General features: G+C 35.6%; 1 protein-coding gene, 1 long non-coding RNA gene and 1 pseudogene across 4 annotated transcripts; 2 read left to right on the top strand and 1 right to left on the bottom strand.

The window, feature by feature from the left end:
• Nucleotides 1-11,790: 11,790 nt before the first annotated feature.
• LOC107490409 (pentatricopeptide repeat-containing protein At1g62930, chloroplastic-like) lies at nucleotides 11,791-13,792 on the top strand (annotated as a pseudogene).
• Nucleotides 13,793-14,444: 652 nt separating this feature from the next.
• On the top strand, nucleotides 14,445-16,351 carry LOC110281295 (uncharacterized). Of its 2 annotated transcripts, XR_002376012.2 has the most exons (5): nucleotides 14,445-14,696; nucleotides 14,829-14,869; nucleotides 15,143-15,212; nucleotides 15,822-15,922; nucleotides 16,272-16,351. It is a non-coding gene; the product is annotated as an uncharacterized LOC110281295 (long non-coding RNA). The 2 variants fall into 2 exon arrangements; XR_008009236.1 differs by having other exon boundaries at nucleotides 14,445-14,869.
• Nucleotides 16,352-16,778: 427 nt separating this feature from the next.
• On the bottom strand, nucleotides 16,779-21,351 carry LOC107490385 (caffeoylshikimate esterase). Of its 2 annotated transcripts, XM_016111158.2 has the most exons (9): nucleotides 21,228-21,351; nucleotides 20,863-21,080; nucleotides 19,231-19,260; nucleotides 18,907-19,033; nucleotides 18,641-18,787; nucleotides 18,220-18,350; nucleotides 17,988-18,128; nucleotides 17,762-17,860; nucleotides 16,779-17,173 (listed from the first exon to the last, which is right to left on the bottom strand). In XM_016111158.2, the coding sequence occupies exons 2-9, from the start codon at nucleotides 21,058-21,060 to the stop codon at nucleotides 16,946-16,948; spliced, it is 1,101 nt and encodes a 366-aa protein (XP_015966644.1). In that variant the 5' UTR covers nucleotides 21,061-21,080; nucleotides 21,228-21,351; the 3' UTR covers nucleotides 16,779-16,945. The 2 variants fall into 2 exon arrangements, with proteins under 2 accessions (XP_015966644.1, XP_052118333.1); XM_052262373.1 differs by lacking the exon at nucleotides 21,228-21,351 and having other exon boundaries at nucleotides 20,863-21,221.
• Nucleotides 21,352-25,095: the final 3,744 nt, after the last annotated feature.

The raw sequence follows: 25,095 nt of genomic DNA, 5'->3' as shown, positions 1-25,095 counted from the left end.
TGAGGAGGTGGGGGGTGGTACCTGCAAAGGACTCCGATGTTTAAGTTAGCAAGAGTTTAAAGCAGGTTTTTAGTAGATTGGGTTCTGAATATACCCGAGAATTATTAGTATATTTATAGTAGAAAAAATAACCACCTCTTAGAATAGTTACACCTTTAATGATGGATAACTGTTCCCTTTTTTTGAGAATTTTTGAGATCTCCCTTCCAGATAAGTGGGAGATATCTTAGGAGTTAGTTACTTATCAAATAAGTAGAGTTGAACTGCCATCGTCGCGCCCGACTTCTATGAGGTCAGGTAGGTGTAGTAGTTAGATCTCTTGAATGGGCTTCTATTTATTTGGGCCTGGCTATATATTTTTTGAGCCAGTGTATGAACAGTGCCCCTACTTGAGTCCGAGCTTTACAAGGGGGAACTCAAGCATTTGTAGATTAGACTGGTTTCTTGTGGATTGGCACCTCAGCTCGGACAAACTACTTTCCTAGGACTAGGTTAGGTACTCAACATGTTTTTGAATTTGAGACGTCATGTCCTTTCGTAGCTCTGCACATGTTACCCTGGTAACCATGTGTGCCATATGGCACAAATGAGGGGTCACAAAATTACTCTTTTACCTCTGGTGTCTTATAAATACCCAAACTCACTTCTCTTTCTTCTTTTTCACTTCTTTTTTGAAATGTTTGCACTCAACATTTTTCCTCTTTCAATCTTTTCAACTTCTTTCATGAAACCACTCTTGCATTCAAAATTTCTTTATTTTGAGGCCTATAAGACTTTGCTTGTGCTTTTGAGAGGAACGTTCGTGTTTTTCTGCTTGTGTGTGCTTTGTTTTATTTTTCAATCGAGGTTGGTCTTCTGTGCTTGTGCTTTTGGTGATGTACTTCTATTTTGAATTCATTTTTGTTGATTTTAGCAATAATTCTTTGTTCCTTTGATGGTTTTGTTTCATATTCGTTTGAGAATTTGCTTTTTTCTTGAACTTTTGTTGTTGCCGCTGTGAAACTGAATGGGATTTTACTTTATGTTGCCCCCAAATGGTACCATATTTTCCATTAAAGATGATACCATTTCCATATTTGTATGTTTGTTTGGCATACGAAGGGTTATAAGAACTGTAACGTTCTTAGTTGATGACAACCCGGCCTCTTTTAATTTTGTGCAAATACTTATGTTGTTATGCCTGGCATGTCGACTTGTAGTGATGATCTTCTTTTATTATATTGTAGGTATAGCTTTTATATCTCAGTCAATAATTGTTAGCATGTCGTCTAAAGTCCCATCCGATTTAACTTGGGTAGATGTATCTGTTCTTTCTTCCATTCCTGTTATTGGTAATGAGTATGTTGAGATCCTTTGTAGGCATCATAGGTTGTGTGAAAATCGGGAGAATGAGCATAGATATGAAGTCACAATTGCCGATCCTAAAGAGAGGGTTTGTTTGCCTGACTTGACAAGTTGGAACATCATTTCATATACGTGTATGAATGCTTTTTTACAAAGTTGGGAGTTAGTCTTCCTTTCACCGACTTTGAGTTCGGGGTCCTTAGGCTTTGTAAAGTCGCTCCTTCCTAACTCCACCCCAACTCTTGGGGTTTTATGAAAATTTATCAACTCCTCTGCCGTGAACTCGACATCCCTCCTTCTACTAGGGTTTTCTTTTACCTTTTTGTGCTTACCAAACATTTTAGTTCTAAAAAGTAAGGTTGGATCTCCTTCTGAGCTATTCAAGGGAGGAAGGTCTTTGCCATTTTTGATGACTCTTTCTACGACTTTAAAAATTACTTCTTTGAAATCCGATTTGTTGAGTGTGTCCGACCTTTCTTTTTGCATGAGAGAGATGATCACCTTTTTAGCTTGTACTGGGAGAAAAATCATGTAGTTGTTAAGTACAGTTTTGATGACTTGGATAAGATTGAGGAGAGTGTAGTCGCCTTATTCCAAAAGTGTTGGGGTTGAGCTCCTTATCTGGACACCAAGAAATACTTAGAAAATCCAAGCCAAATCCAATCCAAACTAGGTAGCATTCTTTTCATTTGGTAGATACAATTTATTGTTTGTTTTGGTTGCTTGACGTAACCCGACTTTGATGTCGTGCAAAAAAGATGGTCCTTAAGTCGACTGCTATGAAAACTCTCCGAACTGCCAAGAAGAATGTTGTTGTCCGAAATATACAGCTAAAAGAGGCTGGTGGATTTGGCGACCTCCCTTCTCCCTCTAAGTCGGACTCAGGTGCCTCAACATCGATAAAAATTATCGCTAACCCGACTCCTCCTCCTTCCAGTACTGGTAATCAAACAATTCCCCTTTTGCCTCCCAATCCCGAGCCGAAACCTAAGTAGCGCAAAACTACTGAATCAGTAGGTATTTACAAACAAAGTTTTGACACGGTGGCATTTTGTGTGAAACACATCCTTTTACATAGCTTTATTGGTATGGATGATGTTTATGTGAAGCACCACCTTCAAGTCTTAGCTCTGGGCGGGATTAGGATGGCGGGAGTGTGTTCCTCTTTACTAAAGAAGTTTGAGGAGACCCCCTTGGTGCTACTCAGCGATCTCTATCTGACTTGAAGGCTGAGGTGGCATATTTGTGGGAGTCTAAGTTAGAGTTGAAGAGGGAGAAGGAGGTCCTGATGTCTGACCTTTCCAAAGTTCGGGAGAGGGTGAAGCAATCTGAAGCCGCCTGCACCATGGCAAAAGACCTGAAAAAAAAGGTTGAGGAGAGCTATACCATGGTCTTTGGGAAAAAACTGAAGTGGATGAGGTCACCAAGTTGATGAGCGGATAATTTATACGCTTTTTGACATTGTTTTTAGTATGTTTTAGTTAGTTTTTATTATATTTTTATTAGTTTTTAGTTAAAATTCACTTTTCTGGACTTTACTATGAGTTTGTGTGTTTTTCTATGATTTCAGATATTTTTTGGCTGAAATTGAGGGACCTGAGCAAAAATCTGATTCAGAGGCTGAAAAGGACTGCAGATGCTGTTGGATTCTAGCCTCCCTGCACTCGAAGTAGATTTTCTGGAGCTACAGAAGCCCAATTAGTGCGCTCTTAATTGCGTTGGAAAGTAGACATCCTGGGCTTTTCAGCAATGTATAATAGTCCATACTTTGCCCGATATTTGATGGCCCAAATAGGCGTTCCAAGTCAGCTCAAGAATTTTGGCGTAAAACGCCGGAACTGGCACAAGAATGGGTGTTAAACGCTCAAACTGGCACAAAAGCTGGCGTTTAACTCCAAGAAAAGTCTCTACACGAAAATGCTTCAATGCTCAGCCCAAGCACACACCAAGTGAGCCCAGAAGTGGATTTTTATGTCATTTACTCATCTTTGTAAATCCTAAGCTACTAGTTCTCTACAAATAGGACCTTATGCTATTGTATTAGACATCTTTTGATCACTTTAGATCTTAGGATCATCTTTGGACGTCTAGTTCTTAGATTATGGGAGGCTGGCCATTCAGCCATGCCTAGACCTTGTTCTTATGTATTTTCAACGGTGGAGTTTCTACACACCATAGATTAAGGTGTGGAGCTCTGCTGTACCTCGAGTATCAATGCAATTACTATTGTTCTTCTATTCAATTTGGCTTATTCTTGTTCTAAGATATTCATTCGCACCCAAGAACATGATGAATGTGATGATTATGTGACGCTCATCATCATTCTCACTTATGAACGCGTGCCGGACAACCACTCCCGTTCTACAAGCAAACAAGCCTTGAATGTTTATCTCTTGGATTCCTTAATTAGAATCTTCGTGGTATAAGCTAGAATTGATGGCGGCATTCAAGAGAATCCGGAAGGTCTAAACCTTGTCTGTGGTATTCTGAGTAGAATTCGAGGATTGAATGACTGTGACGAGCTTCAAACTCCTGAAGGCTGGGCGTTAGTGACAGACGCAAAAGAATCACTGGATTTTATTCCAGCCTGATTGAGAACCGACAGATGATTAGCCGTGCTGTGACAGAGCGCATTGAACATTTTCACTGAGAGGACGGGACTGTAGCCATTGACAACGGTGATGCCCAACATACAGTTTGCCATGGAAAGGAGTAAGAAGGATTAGATAAAGACAGTAGGAAAGCAGAGAGACGGAAGGGACAAAGCATCTCCATACGCTTATCTGAAATTCTCACCAATGAATTGCATAAGTATCTCTATCTTTATTTTATGTTTTATTCATCTTTTAATCAGTAATCCTCCATTACCAATTGAATCCGCCTGACTGAGATTTACAAGATGACCATAGCTTGCTTCATACCAACAATCTTCGTGGGATCGACCCTTACTCGCGTAAGGTTTATTACTTGGACGACCCAGTGCACTTGCTGGTTAGTTGTGCGAAGTTGTGATAAAGAGTTGATAATGCAATTGAGTGTACCATGTTGATGGCGCCATTGATGATCACAATTTCGTGCACCACAAGTCAAGGGAGAGATATGCATATTTTAAGGAGACTATAGCTCAGGAATAGACGAGCTGGTTGAAAATTTGAAGGCCTAGTTTCGAGTTATAGCTCTCGAGGTGGACCTCTCTCTCATTAGTCCTGACAATGTTGTGGCTGATTGGAAGATCATCCTTACACCTAATAATGAGGAGGACATTCATATGCCGGACCCATAGACTTTGGAAGTCCAAGTTGAGGGAGCTTCTCAGAGCTTTCCAACTTGTATGGGCAATGAGTCTACCCCTCTCAGCAAAAAATTCTTCCGACCTCCTCTGCGTAGCCTGAAAACACTTCTAACATGACCTCCAGCAAACAAATCCCTCCGCCATAATTTTAGTTTCAAAGTATGGGATGGCCCGGCCTGTGAGTTTTTATGAACAATTTAATTTTGTAATAGATGTAGTTTGAACAAGTTCTCTTTTATTTTTCTGCTTAAAAATCTTTCTCCACTACTTGGATATATGGTGGCTTTTGCATAAATGAATGTTTTTTCAAACATCTTTTATTAGTTGGCACAACTGTTTCTTTAGCTTTTCATGACTTAGCAAAAGTTTTCGTTAAGACACATTGATAACTTTTGATGCTATTTTTGCTAAGTCGTGGAAGATGTTGGTCAAAAATAGGTCAGCTGTTATTTGGAACCTTTCGTTTGTAAGGTCCATACTATTTTTCTTTAACTAATTATGTCCCGACCTTTAGTAGTCGAGTTTAACAACTTACTTTTGTATTTCGTTCAGGCCCAACTCTTTAGGTTGTAATGAGATCGGATCACGATTTGCTTACATAACTTCTTATGCTAATTTGTATCTCGTCGCTTTATCTTACCAACCACCTAGGCCAGACAATGATTTTTGCGGTTTTTCAAGTTTATATTAGTACGTTTGAATGGGAAAATTAATAGAAAAATGAACTATCATTAACAAAATGATTTACATAAGTTTTCTTGCTACTAAGGGTTTTCGTTAACTTTAGCCCTTACTATGGTACCTCATTAAAATTGATTCAGGAAAACCCTTTTTGGGAAAAGCCATAAAGTCAGAGAAAAGAGTACACTAGGGAACAAGGTGCACTTTCTAACTGTAGTACCTATTTAAGATACATGCGTAGCTGCGTGCCACGATCTTGGGAGCTCGTTCCCTTTAGGTCGGACACTTTATAGTAACTCTTTTCTAAGACTTTAATGATCTTATAAGGTCTTTTTCAGTTTGCAGTCAACTTTCTCTCATCCGACTTCTGTATTTTGATGTGATTTCAGATTAGTATGAGGTCGTTTGTAGAGAAATTTCTTTTGATGACTTTCTTGTCATACCTTAAGGCCATTCTTTGCTTCAACGCTTCCTCTTTTATCCGGACTTCTTCTTGAACTTCTGGAAGGAGATCAAGTTCTTCCCTTTGAGCTCGGATATTTTCCACCTCGTCATAGAATCTAACCCTTGGAGATTCTTCATTGACTTCTATAGGTATCATGGCTTCTATGCCGTAAGCAAGTCGGAAAGGAGATTCTCCCGTTGTTGAGTGAGGGATTGTCCAATATGCCCACAAATCTTGATGGAACTCATTTGTCCATGTTCTCTTTGCATTTTATAATCGGCGTTTTAACCCAACCAACACAACTTTATTTACAGCTTTTGCTTGTCTATTAGCTTAGGAGTGTTATACCGATGTGAACTGGTGTTTCTAAAAAATTAAGTTCTATTATCCGTAGTAATGGAGTATAGAACTCCAAATCGAGTGATAATGTTTAAAACTTTCCTACCTATAATGACATATACAACCTTAATATCTTTGTACTCAAATAAATAACAACAAATTATAAAATATAATGAGAACAATTTCATTTAGAATATATTGCAATCAAATTATCTTGCATGCATGTAAACTATAAAACAAAGAACGAAAAAAATGGTTAATTTTGGGATAATTTTTTATTCTAGTAACAAGTGAATCATCATTGCAAAAAAATTATCCATTCAACAATATTTTATTTTTTTGTAGTTTTTTTAAATAAAAAATACAGTTATGATATGAAATGTCTCTTTAAATATTAAAAAAATCACTTAAAATGTTAACGCAACCTTAATTTAATTTACCCTTTAGAGATATTTTTTTTTACCAAAGAGAATGTTTTTTGGTTGATTGTGCTGATTTCTGGTTAGAATCCAACGGATTCAAAGTACTTATCAGTCTTCTTTATTGTTATTCTCTACATGTTTGTGAAAATGCATGTGTTGTTGTACCAGTTTGATGTTTTTTTACCATTTCTTCAACTCCAAAAATTTTTGATGAAGTACTAATGCATGATATTACACGTATATTGTAATTTTATTATAAAATTATTCTAATATCAATATCTTATAGTATATAAATTTAAAGTTCCATGAGATAAATCGTTTTTTTTTGTTGAAATTTACATAGACTCTAAATAAGTACCACATCTTGTACGGTTTTATTTGGTATATTGTAACTAGTACATCTTGTGTGAAATAAAATAAAATAATACAAATTAAATAGAATATAAAAATAAATATGTTCGGTAGCTCAAGTATTGGACGGTTTGGGGAGATCCCTCGGGTGGTAAGGTGGAGTTTCTGCCTGGTTTAGGGTCGCAGAGATGGAGCTGGAGCAGCCGACTTCCCAAGTTTTTGGTGTGGAGGGGGGTGTCACCTGCAAGGACACTCCGACGCCCAAGTCAGTTGAGTGTGCAGGCGGAAAAAAGGGGGGATAAAGTGATGTGTCGTACCTTGGGGGAGGGGTAGGACCCTCCCCATATATACCGTGTCAGAAGCGGGTCCTACAGAAACAAAACCCTCCTTCCTCGAATCTTCCCTTTACAGCTGTAGTAGAGAGTTGTCCAGGACACGTGTCTGGGTCGGTGTTTGATCGCCTCGAACCCGACCGTTCAGGTCGGGTGGTTCGTGGATCGGGTCGGCCCATGTTATATGTGGGCCAGGCCGTAACAGTGCCCCCAACGCACCAGCAATGATCGTGAGGGTTGTTGGTGGCGTGTTATCTCTTCTTTCGTATGTTGTCGTCAGATCGGCCGCCCGTGGAGAGGACGCGCCTCTTGCGCACGTGTCTATTCGTTGCTGGGATAACCGTTCGTCATCTTGTTCTTCGCGCAGAGCGTTAAATGCTCATAATGGGTCATTTCAAAACCCCACGCGCAAAGACTATCTTGCCCCTAAGCCTTTCGCGCTTCTTGAGTCTGGCAGTTTTAAACAGTTTTGCCTCTGGCAATTTTCATCTCAGAGTATTATTTTCGCATCCATCTTCATCTTTTTCTCTCCCAAGTCTCCCAGAGTATCATTTCTGCATCCCTGTGCATTTGCTCCTTCTCCTTCTCTTTCAAGTCTATGCAACTAATCCAGGTAAACATTCATCCCTTCTCTTTCTGCTTCATGGTCATTTTGCCTTCATCACTAGTTCTTCTGCATGCATGCTGCTTGTTTGATTTGTATGATAGATGACCTTAGTGTTGAGTAGGTGCGTTAGGGGGGGTTACCATTCTAGGGTATTAGCTTTTAGGCTTTTACTTGGATTTTGCTTTAGCCATGCTTGATTTTAGTTACTGGATAGGCTAAATGTAGTTTCTGGACTTTTTCCGAGCTCCCGACCTCATAGACTAACTGAGTGGTACCCCCACTGTAGGTATGCCTCGCGTCATCTCACGAGCTTCTACCTCCGCCGCGGGTTACGACCCATACGATTGGGTGGCTTCCAACTTGAGGGACTCCCTAAACCAGATGAGTGAGGAGGAGCTTACCGAGTTTCGTCAGGCCGAGTACCTGTGCGGGGGTCCTAACGAGGAGGCCAACTACGACGTCTTTGTTCCTGCCCCCAACAAACGGCTGTACAAACTCAATTTCCACTCTCCCTGGATTGCCGACTGGATTTGGTTTTACAAAGTCATGTTTACCCAAGTGGGGGTCTGCCTCCCCTTCTCCGTTTTTCAAATGGCGCTCCTTAATCGGATCTCCGTGGTGCCGTCGCAGCTGCATCCGAACAGTTGGGCTTCCATCCGCTGTTTCGAGATGGTGTGTGAATATTTGGAGCTGACGGTGTCCGTCGACGTTTTCCTTTATTTTTTCAACCTCACAAATCCTTCCAAGGAGGGGAAGGCGAGGAAAGGGTTCATGTCCTTCCGATCTGCCCAAGGTCGGAGGATCTTTGGCTTGTTCGAGGACTCTTATCACGGGTTTAAGGATAAGTACTTTAAGGTGCGTCCAGTCAAAGGTCGCCATCCCTTCTGGTTGTCGTTAGAGGGGGAACGCCTCATCCCAACGTATTGGAGTTTCGGGGCGGGGTCTAATGCTTTTATTAAGGTGACCTACAAGGGGATGTCTGCCGTGGATAAAAAGATTGCCGATGTGTTGGGGTGGCCGTTTTTGGGAAAAATCACGTGAACCCCCACCTTCTTATGGGTAACCGGGAGGTCGCCCAGAATTATATTTGTGAGTAGCTTTGTCTTATTTTTCTTGCATTATCGTCGCTTTGGTTGGTTACGCTGATTAAACGACTAACTTGTTTATTTATTTGCTGCAGTGGGAATGTCTGTCGAGGTGACATGCCTTGAGAGTTTGTACAAAATTTTTTTGGAGGAGAGTGATGGGGAGAAGGCTGATGAGGAGCCGGAGGCCCCTTTCGGGAACAAGGAGGATCGGGCGGTGCCCTCACCCCGTGATGTCGAGATGTTGGATAAGCCTTCTGACGGGGCGCACGTCTCTCTTGTTCATGGGGAGGCGGCCGGTACCGGGCACTCGTCCTCTGCTCAACAGGCTGAGGAAGACGATTTGAGGGTCATCCCCACCCCAAGAGGCAGAGGTCACTCTCCAGCCCCGAAGGGGCCCTCACCGTGATGGAAAGGAACTTCGATGCCGGGACATTCATAGACTCCTAGTTGCTTCCCGGCACGGAGGAATACTTCCATGGCACCGACCCAAATATTTATCCTATGGACCAATATGAACAATTTTCAATTTCGAGTCAGTAGTAATCAAGCAGCAGCATGAGTATTATTATTAAAGAATAAAGCTGATTTATTCAAATTAATTTTTGGCCACTGAATCCCTCGTATGGCTGAAGAAAACTGAGAATATTTTCACAACTATTTTCTGACGCTTTACAAAAAAGGATTGAGTCATCCGCAAAAAATAAATGATTAATAGTAGGACATTTTCGGTTGATCTGAATACCTCCATCATTACCAAGGACATTCTGGGGGTGAACACTAAAGACCACACGTGTTACCTCATCAAAACTGATTAGTCTAGTTAATTTTCTATTCATGGTTGCTGAAATTTTGGTTTCAAAATCTTCGAATGCATGTGCAGGATTAGCTTGGCCAATCGATATGAAGATATCCTTGATGTATATTTCAACTACTTATGCAATTTCCTTACGGGTGGTAGCATACGTACCATTATTCTTTTTTAGTTTCCAAATTTTATTTCTTCGGACTCTGTATTGGAATAATTGGTGAAAGAAACTTGTATTTCTGTCCCCCTCTTTTAGCTACTTTACACGAAATTTCTCCCTCTAATAGCTTTCCTCCCTAAAGTAAGCATCTTCAAATTTATTTTCTAATACTTCAATTTGTTCTCCTCCTATAATACCCTCCTCTTTGAGGATTTCTAGATGAGATGTGAGTTTACCAATGTCCTTTTTCGAATTAAATTTGTTCTGTTGCTGCCATTGAACAATACGGTGTCTATAATGCTTCAATTTTTGAGCCAAAACAAATATTGCTAAGCCATCCACCCATTCCTTCCAAGCTTCGATGATAATTACCTTAATTTCTTCTAAACCGCACCACCTCTCCTAAAACTTAAACCTCCGTTTAGATTTTCTATGATCGAATTTGTATTAAGGAGGATAAGCGCGTGATCTGAACCATTTTCTACGAGCCGAGACAGCAAGGTTGACAGAAAATGATCCATCCACTTACCATTTGTAAGTGCACAGTCAAACTGCTCCCTGATCTGGTCTTGCCCTCTTTGCTTATTAGTTCAGGTGAACCTTCTCCCAATCATACCCAAATTCTTTAGTCCACCATCATCAATAAAATTCACAATTTCAGAAATAGATGAAGCTGATTTTAACCCCCTCCTTCCTTCTTATTGAGGCTTACTATAGCATTAAAAATACCAATAATTACAACCTTTCCAAGAAAATATTGTACTAAAGAGAAAAATTCTGTGTATTGGATAGACCGAATCCCATCCAAACTATTTAAATATACCCCAATCAGTCTCCAAGAACAGTTCAAAGCACGATCAGTTATCTTGACAACTATGAAAAACTCTTTTTCAACAAGAATCTCAACCTCAACCGCTGTGCCCTCTTTCCATGCTAAAGCCAATTCACCAGCTATATCCGTAACAATCCTCCAATCCGTAAAATGACAAGATTGCAACTTACATTTCACTAGACGAGATTGATTTTTTGTTTCACATATAAACACAATATCGGAGGAGTGGGATTGGTACATCCCTTTAAGGTTATGAACTGTCAGAGGTCTCTTCAAATCCTGACAGTTTTGTGAAAGAACTCTCATGGCGAATTAAAAGAAAGGAATAAAGAAGAGAATAAAAAAAGAAATTGACAAAAATCAAACATTGACCTAAATGGTACAGGAGCTCTATTTTAAAAAAAAAAAACTCTAGTAAAAATACTCCTCATACTCCATTTGTTAGTAATTTATGATTGATTTAAATAATTGCTCATAAAAAATTCTAAACAATATATAAATATTTTATACTTTAGCAAAATTAAACATCAAAAATAATTATTGTTACAATTCACAACATTAGGGCTTATAATGATTTTATAAACAAAATTATTTTTTTAAAAAAGATAACTACTATCCAAAATAAATAATAGTTCAATTAAATTTTAACATATTAAATTTTTAGATTGACTTCATTCGATTTAGTAATGTATCATGTAATTTTAATCATATTGATTCGATTTAATACTATAATTCGATTTAGTAATGTACCATGTAATTCGAATCATATTGATTCGATTTAGTACTATAATGATTAATTCAAATTCAATGAATTCAATTTATATAAAATTATAAACGAAAATATATGAATAATACTTTTTAATTTGAGACTTTCATGTAATATTGTTATGTACTTGGGTTATACATGTATTTTACCCTACAATTTAATTTTAACATATTTTATAAAATTAGCTTTTACCTAGAATGGATTAGACACAATAATCCAATAAGAGAAATCTCCACCTCCTTAACCTTCTTTTTCCATTGACCATTCAGACAACAAAAAATACAATTATCTTTCTTTTAGATAATAAGCTATGATGTGCGAATTATCTCCAATTTCATTAACATGGTCCTTTTCTTTGGTCTCAACTATCAAGTCTCAACCTTTGTTTCATGACAGTGATTGTTTCCACCATTGAATTCGCTCTTCTCTTCCAACTCCTTCTTCTCATTTGATCGGATTTTACACAAACATGTTGCGTGCAGCATCATTCTCCAGGTTCAGATTCTCTCATCATATTGTGCCCTATGTTTTCCCTTTTCGCTTTCCTTCCTGTTCATGTTCAATGTCAAGCCTTCACTCTCATTCTCAGTTCACATCCCTTCGCCATGTTGATGAAGCTGTTGATTCCTTCACTCGCATGCTCTCTATGCGTTGCACTCCATCTATCATCCAATTTAACCAGATTTTGGGGTCTCTTGCCAAGACGCACCATTTCCCAACCGCCATTTCCCTTTTTCAGCAATTGCAAACCAGGGGAATTGCGCCCAGCATAGTTACTATGAATATTTTAATCAATTGTTGCTGCGGCATGGGTCGGATCACTCTCGCTTTCTCTATATTGGCCAAGATTTTCAGGATGGGTTTCCAGCCAAATACCATAACATTGAATACACTCATTAAAGGTCTCTGTCTCTGTGGTAATGTTGAAAAAGCACTGCACTTTCATGACAGAGTGCTGGCTCATGGATTTCACTTCGACCAAGTCACTTATGCAACTTTGATCAATGGGCTCGGTAAGACCGGACACACAGCAGCTGCTATTCAAGTGTTGAAAAAGATCCCACAGTATGGCACTGTTCCTAGTGTCGTCATGTACAACACAATTATTGATAGCCTCTGCAAGGATACACTTGTAACCGAGGCTTTTCATTTTTATTCTGAAATGCTTGCTAGGGGAATTTCTCCTAATGTCATCACCTATAACACTCTAATTTTTGGATTGTGCCTTGTGGGTCAACTTAAGGAAGCCATTGATTTACTAAATCATATGATGCTCAAAAACATTACTCCAGATGTTCAAACCTATAATACTTTGATTGATGGACTATGTAAGGAGGAAATATCAAAGATGCTAAGAGTGTGTTGGCTGTGATGACAAAAGATGCTGTGGAACCGTGGTTACTTATAATTCTTTAATGGATGGGTATTGCCTGGTTAACGAATTAAACAAGGCAAAATGTATATTCGACACAATGGCCCAGATAGGAATGGCTCCTAATATCCGAAGTTACAATATTATTATTAATGGCTTGTACAAAAGTAAATTGATGGATGATGCCTTGAATCTCTTTGAAGAGATGCGTCGCAAGAACTTGGTTCCTAACACGGTAACTTACAATACTCTAATTGATGGCTTGGGAAAATCAAGGAGAATCTCTTGTGCTTCAAAGCTTCTTGATGAGATGCATAATAAAGGTCAACCTGCTGATATAATCACTTACAATTCCTTGTTGGATGCGATGTTCAATATCAAACAACTTGACAAGGCACTTATGTTATTTATTCAGATGAAAGAGAGTGGCATTGATCCAAATATATGCACGTATATTATACTTATTGATGGCCTATGTAAAAGTGGAAGACTTATAGATGCAAAAGAGATTTTTCAAGATCTTTCCATTAAAAACCATTGTCCAAATGTGAGGACATACACTGTTATGATCAATGGGCTCTGCAAAGAGGGCTTATTTGAAGAGGCATTGGCCCTGCTGTCGGAAATGGAAGACAATGGTTGCTTACCAAATGCTATGACTTTTGAAATCATTATTCGTGCTTTGTTTGAAAAAGGTGAGAATGACATGGCGGAGAAACTTCTTCGGGAAATGATTGCTAGAGGCTTATTGAATGGATGAAAACAGATAAGATACATCAACTCAAATTAAAATCACATCTCTATTGTTGCTGAATGTGTATCATAGTTCTGTAAATTCTGTCTCTGTTGGGTCAGAGGACTTTGGCAATGCCATAACATCATTACCACTGATGTCTTGACTATCTCATTTTTATTCAATTAAGTTTAAACTTTCAATGTTTGCAATTGCTATCGTCCCTTTTGATTCCACTATGCTTTATTGATTCTTTAGATGATATTTCTCGTTGTAGCTTACAGGTTAAGTGTTTAAGATCTCTCTATAGTAATTAATAGTTATTTACTGTTATCCTATGAGACCATATATCTTAACTATTATCATGCTAGAAACTAAGAAAAACAAAAAAGAGGTTTACAAACATTTGCAAAAAGTTCCCCTGCCATGCGCAGAATGAAAGTCAAAGATGTTTCATTATATATGATTGATGCTGCCAAGGAAAATCCTCACTTAGCTAAAAAGCTACATGATGTTTTACTTGAAACTGGTGTCATTGCTCCGCCAAATTTAGTTTCTGAAATTTATCACGAGTTAGGCTCCCCAACTGAAGAAAAAGATGAACACAAATCAGAAAGTGGACAAGAGACTCAGGTTGACGAAAATGTCGGTCCTACTTTGCCTCACCACAGAGTTCATCCGAAAGGAGGTTCAAGCAGCCAGCTGGAGCACTCTAAGCCTGTTGAAGGTTTAGGAATAAACCTTCTTGATCCGAAGTTAGCAGCTGTACAACATACACCATCCCAGGTAAACATATGGGGAAAATGTTCCAGTTGCGGCAGCTGCAGCAGCAGCTGCTGCTGTTGTTGCTTCCTCTATGGTAGCTGCTGTAGCAAAGTCAAACACTGACTCGAACATTGAGCTTCCAGTAGCTGCAGCGGCCACTGCAACTGCTGCAGCTGTAGTAAGCAACCACTGCGTCTGTCAGCAAACAGTATGAGCAAGGCAGTCAAAGTGACGGACACATGGATGGCACTGGTTATATATAGTAAGCAATGACAGTACAAAATCTGATTTTACATTAGATGATGTTGCCGAGTATGACATTCCGTTGGAGGAAATCACACTGGGTGAACGTATGGGACTTGGTATTAACTGTACTTTGCTCTATAAGATTTGGTTACATTCTTTTGTTAGATGGTGTTATTTATAATTTTATACATATAAATTCCCATATGATGACTAAAATTACATTTTGCTGGCCTATTTTTTGCATTCAGGATCGTATGGGGAGGTATACCGTGGTGAATGGCGTGGAACAGTGAGTTTTTTTCCTACTCAGGCATATTCCATATCTATCTTACAATTCAAATTGTATTTTCAACAAACAAATTATAAAATGTAACTTTTTTCTTAACTGAGCAAGGCCCAAGAAATTTTTGGCTTCAGTTTCATTTTTACCCTTAACAAAAGTAATCAATACCTTATATTTGACTATCTTTTATGCTTGTCATTATTTTTTGTTGTGTTTTTCTTTTAGGCTGTAGGTTTTTGAATTCTTTTATTTACATCAGGTCTCTGCTTTGCTTTGTAGGAAGTTGCTGTAAAAAGATTTCTTGATCAAGCTATATCTGGTGGAATCACTTGAAGAATTCAAAAGTGAGGTAATATTTCATTAGTGTCTCCTTTTGTAGTTTCTACTCATATGTTTATCTTTGTTGATGAATGATTTCATTTAGTACACATTTACAACTATCAGATGTGATTTTTATGCTCCATAATGACATATCAGATAGCTGCAATACTTTATTTAGATTGTTATTGTATTTGTCCCAGGCTAATTTGAATTTTGGATTAAATACTTTGTCCTGTTGACTTGCATTTTTTTAGAAGTTCTTGATGAAGATTGACCATTTCAAAGCTCTTTGATGTAATCCTTGTTTTATTTCTCCAACATTTTATAGCTTCTATTGTTGTTATATACTTCCATCTTGTGTGCTTCTCTCTATGAATAGATTTCCTAATGCAATTTGAGAATATAGTGGTGCATGAATGTATATATAAGAGCACATATATATTTGGAAAGAATATATTAAATGGAGACTAAGAAGTAGGGTTAGCACATTGGAGTTATTTAGTTCTTGTAGTTGACTATACTTATTCAAAAAAAAGGATTTTGTTTAATTCTTTTATGAATGCCAAAACTAGTTGTGCATTTTCATGAATTTATATGATTTTACTGCATATTTGACATATGATGTAAGTTGCCATAGGTTCAAATAATGAAAAGACTGAGGCATCCAAATGTTGTTCTCTTCATGGGAGCAGTTACTCGACCCCCGAATCTTTCTATTGTTACTGAGTTTCTTCCCAGGTAACTTAAGGTTCCTTATTTCCTGAGATTCATATGAGACTGTGGATTGCAAATAGTGCTTAGTATATGGTACAGAATAGTGCTATGCAGGCCAAAAAGATTACTTCTAAATGAACATCTAAAATATGTGATGTATGCTGTTAATAGCTCAATGTCAATTGAGAAGTAATAAGCAAAAATAAGATGAAATTTTCAGTTATTATTTGGTTAATTTAGACACAATTTACCTTACTATATCTTGTGTTAGACTCTTACACTTTTCCAGGAGTTTTTATTATTTTGATTAATGTTGTTCTGGAAGGATTACTTTCAAAGACTCTGAAGTCTGATCTGTATATTTCCTATGCAGAGGAAGTTTGTACAGACTAATTCATCGACCAAACAATCAATTAGATGAGCGAAGGCGGTTGAGGATGGCCCTTGATACTGTAAAATTCTGTTTTCTTTTCTTGCAATGTAGTTTCATTAATTTTGGTTACTTTGTTTACTTCTCATTATGTTACCATTGAAGAATTTTATGTAAATTAATTTACAGTAAATTATTGAAGCTACTAGAAGGCCAGATGGAGTATTGCAACACCCAAAATCAATATTATTCTATTGAGCTCAACTCTTATATGCACGTAGAAAACAAACTTTTTTTTTTCGTGTTTGATATTAACCATAATGAGTAGCAGAAAATTTTACTTGTAAATATCTAATAATTTGGTCTCTAGTTATTTATACGAAAAACAATATGATTTAAAAAAAAAAACCGAATAGCATAATAATCTTAGAGAGACAATACAATCTCTTAGTTAAAAAATCTGTCAAACACTAACATAAATTAATTTAGTGGTCCACCTTGTAACAGTAGTACCATGTAACATAAATTACTTATATTGAAACATAGGAACATTCTACTATGCAAACTTAAGTTTAGTAAATATAAGCAGTCAAGCACATTTAAGCATTGACATTGCTTCTATATCATACTAGTACACCAAATAAACATTATGATTATCTAAAAGTAGAATAAGGTGCTTAATACTTGTATTTTGTGGTGCTATGATCATCAAGCCAAGTTATAATGTCAGCAAGCACATGGAATATTGTTTCATCAGGTTCACCTTCAAGTAGAGTGTGAAAAGCATCCTTATAGAGGATCAGTTTCTTGTCTTTCACATTAGCTTTCTCATACAAAGCCTTGCTAGCTGATGGATCAGTTATTATATCAGCTTCTCCATGCATGATCAATAATGGCACTGACACCTGTCAATTCATTAATGTTCTTTAGAGGATTTCATGTGATTAGAGTAGGTCCCACAATATAACATGTCATATCTTATCATTGCAGTCTTAAACAAAATAAAATAAAATTGATTACAGTAACTCAAAAGTATTTTGGAAGATTTAACATCAACTTGAATTCATGTGAACCTAATAAGTGACTTTTATAATATCTACTTTTTTTTAAGTTTAAATAATAGTACATGATTAATAAAATTTATTATTTTTGTCAATAATTAATTAATACAAATACTTTTATATCTAATATTTAAAAAAATAGTATTTATTGAATCTTAAAATTTAAATTTNTAATATAAAAATAAAATATTAACCTAAAATATTGATTACTATTAATAAAAGGTATTAGTACCTGACATTTTTCAATTAAATTCTAATTTTAATAGTTATTTTACTAATTGAGTTCAACATAATAAAACCATATGTTCAGGGTTAGTGTTACTCATAAGTCATACCATAAAATGTTATTTCCTTCATTTATTTTTATCTATCAAAGAAATTGAGGCTTAAGTTTTGCATCATATAGTTCTAGTTATTCAGATAGGAAATTACTTCTTCCAATCTCTGTTCTAACTCTTGTGTGGCCTTAAGCAACTCCAATGCAGTTCCAAGTCTTGGTTTATCCTTGTATAGTAACACATTATACGGTGCCTGTAGTAAATTACGTTGGAGGATAAAAACAATGTGAAAATTATCAAAATTACGGTGCCTGTAGTATGTTTCTTCCAAAATTTAACAAGAACATATCAAAATATTATTTGCATAATTAAAGACCTACCAATTTTCTTTTCTTCACATCTCTATATATATTTTCTTTCACCTCTTCCTTTTGTGGAACTAGCTTAGTCTTGGGAAGAACCTTGGCGACACCAATTAGTATTTGTTTAACCAACCAATGTGGAATCATATCTTCAGCAAACTACAAAAGAAAATTGGTTAAATAATTGAGTGACATATACATACATATATAGATATATAGATATAGTGTATTATTAGTTTAATTAATATACCTTGCATAAAGGTGCAATAAGAGCAGCACCATCCCATGCATGTGGTTGTTTCAAGTGGATTTTCAAAGCAATGGCTCCTCCCATTGACTCACCTAACAAGAAGCTTGGTAAATTTTGATACTCCTTTTGTTCTGTCCAAAAAAAAAAAATAACTGAAGTAAGTTAAAAGTGAAGAAATCCTTAATTTAACTTCCTCTAATTGGTAGAAGCAAAAAACATCAATTTTTTTGGTTAATATCAACCAACTTTTTAATTTTTTTATTTTAAATTCTAAATTCTAATCTAATTAAATCTTTCAAAAAAAAGTAAATAAAAAGATAATTTTACGATTAAAAAAAGATCTAATATTGACTAATAAATAATAATAGACATAAACTTTCACTTAAGAAGAATTAAATCAAGTGAAAATAATGTATCTTACCCTTAATTTTGGAGAAATGCTCAATAACATCATTCACTAGATTTTCAAAGCTAGGAATATAGCCATGAAGGCCATCTGAGAGACCAAATCCAGGGTAATCCATTGCAAACACTCCATAACCAGATCTTGCTAACTTCCTTGCAACTCCTAAGTATAAAATATAACACAAAAGATAAAAAAAAATAAAAATGAAATCCAATAATAACAATTTTTAGTATTAAAGTTATGTATTAATAGATAGATGTGTAATGTAATGTGTTCCATGCCTTCAAAGTAAAATGTGCAAGTGTCTGCATAGCCATGACAGTAACAAACTATTGCTTTCAAAGAAGATTTTTCTGGTAGCCAACTTTTGGAGAATATTTCTAATCCTCTGGAGTTCACTTCATAGCCCTGTATGTACATAATAATTAAAATCCAAGTGTAAATATAAATTTAATTTTCATGAGTGTAAAGAAATTAAACTTTACACGTATATTCAATCACGTAACACTACATTATAAAAAATAACTATTAATTTTATTGACCGCGTAAATGATCATTCAAAATAACAACAATTTTAATAGAGGAAAAATGTTAGACTCCTTTACCTCTTTCATCTTTATCCCATCTACAGGTAACTGTAACAAATTTCAAAAGCAAAAATTAGTTGCAATATCCTCTTAATTCCTTTCTATATTAGGATACAAGCTAAGGCTAAAACTAATTTTTGTTTTCTCTAAAATATTTTTTTAAAAGTTATTTATTTTAGTCTCAATTATTGATTTGTTACGTTAAATAGTTGCCTGACAAATTAAATGCCTGCATCATGTCACATTAGTAATTTAACTTATTATATATATTGTTTTTAACTAACTACATTAATATTTAATGGAATAAATTAATAGTAAAAATTAAACTAGAAAACTTCTAAATGTCACTTGGTCAAAACTGAGAAAGAAAATTTATAGGAAACAAAATTAAAAAATATTTTATGGAAAAGAATTATTTAAACCTTGATGTAATAATAATATAGGACGAGAATAGGAGGTTCAAACCGCCAAAGCAAGGGAATTGAATATGGTATTCAATATTCATAGATCGTTCGGATATTTTTTAAAAACTTATCTGCATTTTCTTTTCCCGAATTATGTAGTATCCATGTTGACCTTTGACTAGGTGGATCATTTTATTTTTATTTCACAATGCTTGTAAAAATATAGTTTAAAAACTTAATCAATTCGTCCCGCTCGTATTCAATTCAGTTGATTTTATTTTATTTTATCAAAAATAGGGAGACTCAGCCAATGAGTAATAACTCAAATGGTATAATCTCCCCGTACTCACCTAAAAAGTTGCAGGTTCGAGTCTTCCTATCTTCGGTAAATTATTTGAGCTATAACTCATTGATCTGGATGATTTTATTATATATGTATAGCTATTAATAATTATAATGTTATGCATTTTTTTAGAATATAAAAATTAATTCTTATTTATATGACAATTAGTCGTGTTGCTCGAGTTACCAAACAAAAAGCGCATGCAGATATATAAATCTAAATTGTAATTTTTATTTCTAGGCTGTCCCTTTATGTTTTTTGGATGTTCTATGCTACTTATGGTTATGGGGTAAAAATGCATATATATAAATTTAAATTAAAGCATTTTCTAAAATGGAACGAGTGACGAATCAATTCAACAAACTAATAAATCGGCACAAGTCCTCCATTAATTGTTCTCTTAAATACTTCATCTACATTTGCACTTTATTGATTTTGCATCAACAATAATGATATTTAAACCCAACATTTTAGCTTTGAAGTTTAGATGCTAGCATCACATCATTAGTCAAAACAAAAAATTTTAAAAAATAAAAAATGTTAGAATCTAAAATTTAAAATAAAAAAAATATGGATTTAAGTATTATTATTAGAGGTAAAAAATAAATATGGCACACATAAAATAATTAACTATACTATATATGCACTAAAAATTAATCACTCATATAAAATATATATTAAAATATAAAATACACAATAAAAATAATATAAACAATATATATATACTGACTGATTTAATAATTAATTTTTATATATTCATAGAATTTTTTGTAAAATAATAAAATAAAATATTACAGAACTTTATAAAATTAGAATATCAGTATTTTTTATAGTGTATGTGATTGACAAAGATGTGTCTCATTAACTAAAATTAATTATTTTTAAAATTAATAACAATGTTACCCGAAACAAGCAGTGATCAATGGCAAGCTGAACATGCTTAAAAGCCTCACGAGCACGTCTTCTAGCTGGTGCTTCATCCATGTTACACACACCAATGTTTTCTAACATCACCTCACTATGATTCTCCATCCCCATTTCTTTCGCTATTTCTTCCTCATCATGATCATTATCTTCTTTTTTTCTTGTTCTTTCGGCCATTTTTCTTCTAGCACTTACCCCTATATATACACAATAAAAATTAAATGCATGCTACCACTTTAATTAAGAGTACATTATTGGAGCAATAATATGACAATGAAAGAAAAAAATAAAAAAATGAAGTTGATATGAAGAGATATGGATGGAAGAAAATGTGTCTCCCTCACCGGTGTGAATGTTACAGAGAAAATTAAATTAAAACAAAAAAAAAAGTTTGAAGGGAAAGTGGGGGTTGGAAATTAAGAAAGAAAAGAAATATATGATGATATGATACGAGTAGTAAGAGTGATGAGTAGATGAAACTATGGCAGGAGTTTGGTTCATAAATTAAATAAACAAGTGGTGGATGGATGGAGTAAATATTTTCTCACCTATGCATTAATGCTATTGCGTTTTATTTAATTTATTTTCTCTGATCTATTTATATATATAGGCCAGGTTTCCTTTTCAGTTGGTAATAAATTAAGAATTATATATATTATTCTCTCAGATATATATTTAAGAATGCTTATATTCGGCCATTATGTGAAATGTAATTTTAATGTAACTAACACTCATTTATAATTTATGTTTTTTTTTTGGAATAATATTCTGTAACCAAGTTAATTATCCAACTAAGTTAGTATAACTTAATTGATATTTATGTACTATTATTTTTAATTTTTTTTTTGTTTAAACATGTCACTTATATGTCTGTCTTTTGACGGTTTTTTATGGAGTTCTTTTTTTACGTTTTTTTCTTTTTCTTTTTACTTTTGATGTTTTTGTTTCTTCTTCTCTTCCTCCTCTTTTTTTTTTCATTTTTCTCTTTTATTATTGTTATTGTCAACACCACCACGTCATCACCTCCATCTCCTCCTCTTTCTCCTCTTTCTTTTATCTCATTTAAATTTCTTCGATCACCTTTTTCTTTTTCCTCCTCCTTTAGACTTGATGGTAGAAGCTCTACGACAATATGAGCAATGTGAAGGAGTTGAAATAGCGTTGAAAGAACCAAATCCTCAGTTGGAGGTAATGGAAGGAATGGAGGACACAAACGATGAAGCCAAGAGGATGATGGAAGGTGTACTGCACTGAGCTTTTTAGGTGGATAAGTCTTATTTTAATATTTTGTATTAATGATAATCATGTCCTAGAACTGTAAAGGGATGGCGTGTGCTTCTTTTTGCCGAACCCTTAGAGAAATTGTTAGCGTTCATAAGCTCAATGTGGTATTTTAGTCAAAACTAGGTGCAGTGGAGACGTTGCTATAAGAGCTATTAAAATTTTTGGCTTTGATTTTTGGCATGTTGACAAAGTAGTGGATTTTAGTAGAAGAATCTGTGTATACTTTGGAGGGATCCTGACATTTAGATAAATGTAATTGAATCCAAAAATCAATATGTGCACATGGGAGTGAATAGAGGAAGTGAACAGAGGAAGTGATAATGAATGACTTTTAACAGCAGTATATGCCAACCCTAATGAAAACAAAAGAAGAGATACATGAGGAGATCTAAAAAATTTGCAACGTAGTATACAAAAGGAATGGCTCGTAGTAGGAGATTTTAATGACATTGCGGAACCTTGTGAGAAGAAAGGCCGAAGAAGAATAAATACAAATGCTTGTAGGCACTTTAAAAAATGGGTGAATGATTGTGCCTTGATCGACCTAGGAGCGGTGGGAACTAGATTTACTTGGAAGGGCCCAAAATGAGATAATTTAGAAAGGGTGTTTAAAATACTTGACCATGCTCTAGCAAATATAGAATGGAGACTGAGATTTTTGGAAGCGATAGTGGATGTGTTGGCTAGAGTGAAATCGGATCATCATCCAATCTTAGTCATCATTAATCATATGAAAAGTAAAGTTGGAGAAAAGCTTTTTCGATATGAAGAAATGTGGAGTATACATCCAGAGTTCAAGAATTTCATAAAGCAACATTGGAACTATCAATATCAAGAAGACAGAGAGTTGAATGGCTTCACAGAGAAATTAATAAGATGGAACAAGAATGTGTTTGGACATATTGAAAAGCAAAAAAGAAGGATTATAGCAAGAATTGCTGGTATTCAAAAGACAAGGAGTTATGGGAGGAATAAATTTCTAGAAGAATTAGAAGGGGAGTTAAATAAAAAACTTGAAGAATTATGAGACAAGGAGGAGACAATGTGGAAGCAAAAATCTAGGGAACAGTGGTTGATCGAGGGAGATCGAAGCACGAAATATTATCACACCAAGATGATAATTCAGAGAAGAAGAAATCGAATCTTGAAACTTAAGAACAACGATGGTGATTGGATGACCAAGCATCAAACTTTAGTTGATCATGTGATGGAATTCTTCAAAGAATTATATAAAGAAGAAAACTTGGACTCAAGCAAAGTAGAGTAGGAATGTAGGTATCTTATGTTGGATGAGAATATAAAACACAACCTAACAATAATACCAAAGGCTATGGAAGTGAAAGGAGCAATATATAATATAGGATCTCTCAATGCTTCGGAGCCGGATGGATTCCCAGCTGCCTTCTTTACGGAGACCTAGAAAATAGTGGGAAAAAATGTAATCAAGTTGGTACAATAATGATGGAGGAATCCAAAGTTAATTAAAGATTTGAATACAACTTTGATAACTCTCATACCAAAAGTAAAGATCCCAGAGATGATAACTCAATTCCGGCCTATCTTCCTTTGTAATGTGAGTTATAAGTGCATTTCAAAGATAGTGGTGGAAAAATTAAAACCAGTTTTGAGGGACAGAATTCTCCTTTTCAGGAAAGTTTTGTTCTAGGATGACAAATCCAAGATAATATAGTAATAGCAAAGGAGGTTGCTCATATAATGAGGAGAGTCAAAGGAAGAAAAGGCCTAATGGCAATGAAATTTGATTTCGACAAAGCCCATGATAGATTAAGTTAGAGTTTTCTAGAAGATTGTTTGGTAGACTTTGGACTAGATGAGTTGATAATCAAAATAATAATGAATTGTGTGCAATTTATGTCATACAAAATTTTGTGGAATGGAAAAAAAAACCAATAGCTTTTAGCCCACTCGTAGAGTGAGACAAAGAGACCCAATTTCTCTATATTTGTTTGTGATAGTCATGGATAGGCTGTCTCAAATGATAGAGAATTGGGTGCACAAGAAAAGATGAAAACCAACAAGAATAGGCAGATCAAGACCAAGCATATCTCATTTGCTCTTTGCGGACAACTTGCTAGTGTTTGCTAAAGCAACAATGGAGCAAATAGAGGAGATTCAACGTTGTATGAACAAATTTTGCAAGCTCTCTAGATTGAAAGTAAGTGTGGCAAAGATATTTGTGGTATTCTTCAACAATGTAAGAATAGAAAGTAGAAACTCAATTTAAAAAAACTGCAATTATCAAGAGAAACTGGTGCACGAAATTGTGATCATCAATGGCGCCATCAACATGGTACGCTCAATTGCAATCTCAACTCTTTATCATAACTTCGCACAACTAACCAGCAAGTGCACTGGGTCGTCCAAGTAATAAACCTTACGCGAGTAAGGGTCAATCCCACGGAGATTGATGGCATGAAGCAAGCTATGGTCACCTTGTAAATCTCAGTCAGGCAGACTCAAGTGGTTATGGAGGATATATGAATAAAACATAAAATAAAGATAGAGATACTTATGTAATTCATTGGTGAGAATTTCAGATAAGCGTATGGAGATGCGTTGTCCCTTCCGTCTCTCTGCTTTCCTACTGTCTTCATCCAATCATTCTTACTCCTTTCCATGGTAAGCTGTATGTTGGGCATCACCGTTGTCAGTGGCTACAGTCCCGTCCTCTCAGTGAAAATGTTCAACGCGCTCTGTCACAGCACCGCTAATCATCTGTCGGTTCTCAATCAGGTTGGAATAGAATCCAGTGATTCTTTTGTGTCTGTCACTAACGCCCAGCCTTCAGGAGTTTGAAGCTCGTCACAGTCATTCAATCCTTGAATCCTACTCAGAATACCACAGACAATGTTTAGACCTTCCGGATTCTCTTGAATGCCGCCATCAATTCTAGCTTATACCACGAAG

The sequence above is a fragment of the Arachis duranensis genome, chromosome 5 (assembly GCF_000817695.3).
Source record: "Arachis duranensis cultivar V14167 chromosome 5, aradu.V14167.gnm2.J7QH, whole genome shotgun sequence".
In the NCBI taxonomy this organism is placed as follows: Eukaryota; Viridiplantae; Streptophyta; class Magnoliopsida; order Fabales; family Fabaceae; genus Arachis; species Arachis duranensis.
This window is presented reverse-complemented; position numbering and strand designations above follow the sequence as displayed.

What these genes read in the sequence shown, in the direction of transcription:
- LOC107490385 (XM_016111158.2), bottom strand. Translation starts at nt 21,060, where the DNA reads ATGGCCGAAAGAACAAGAAAAAAAGAAGATAATGATCATGATGAGGAA. An exon ending in GCATTTCTCCAAAATTAAGG is followed by an intron (nt 18,351 to 18,640) that starts GTAAGATACATT and finishes TTTTTTGGACAG; the next exon opens with AACAAAAGGAGTATCAAAAT. An exon ending in TTATTGCACCTTTATGCAAG is followed by an intron (nt 18,129 to 18,219) that starts GTATATTAATTA and finishes TTTCTTTTGTAG; the next exon opens with TTTGCTGAAGATATGATTCC.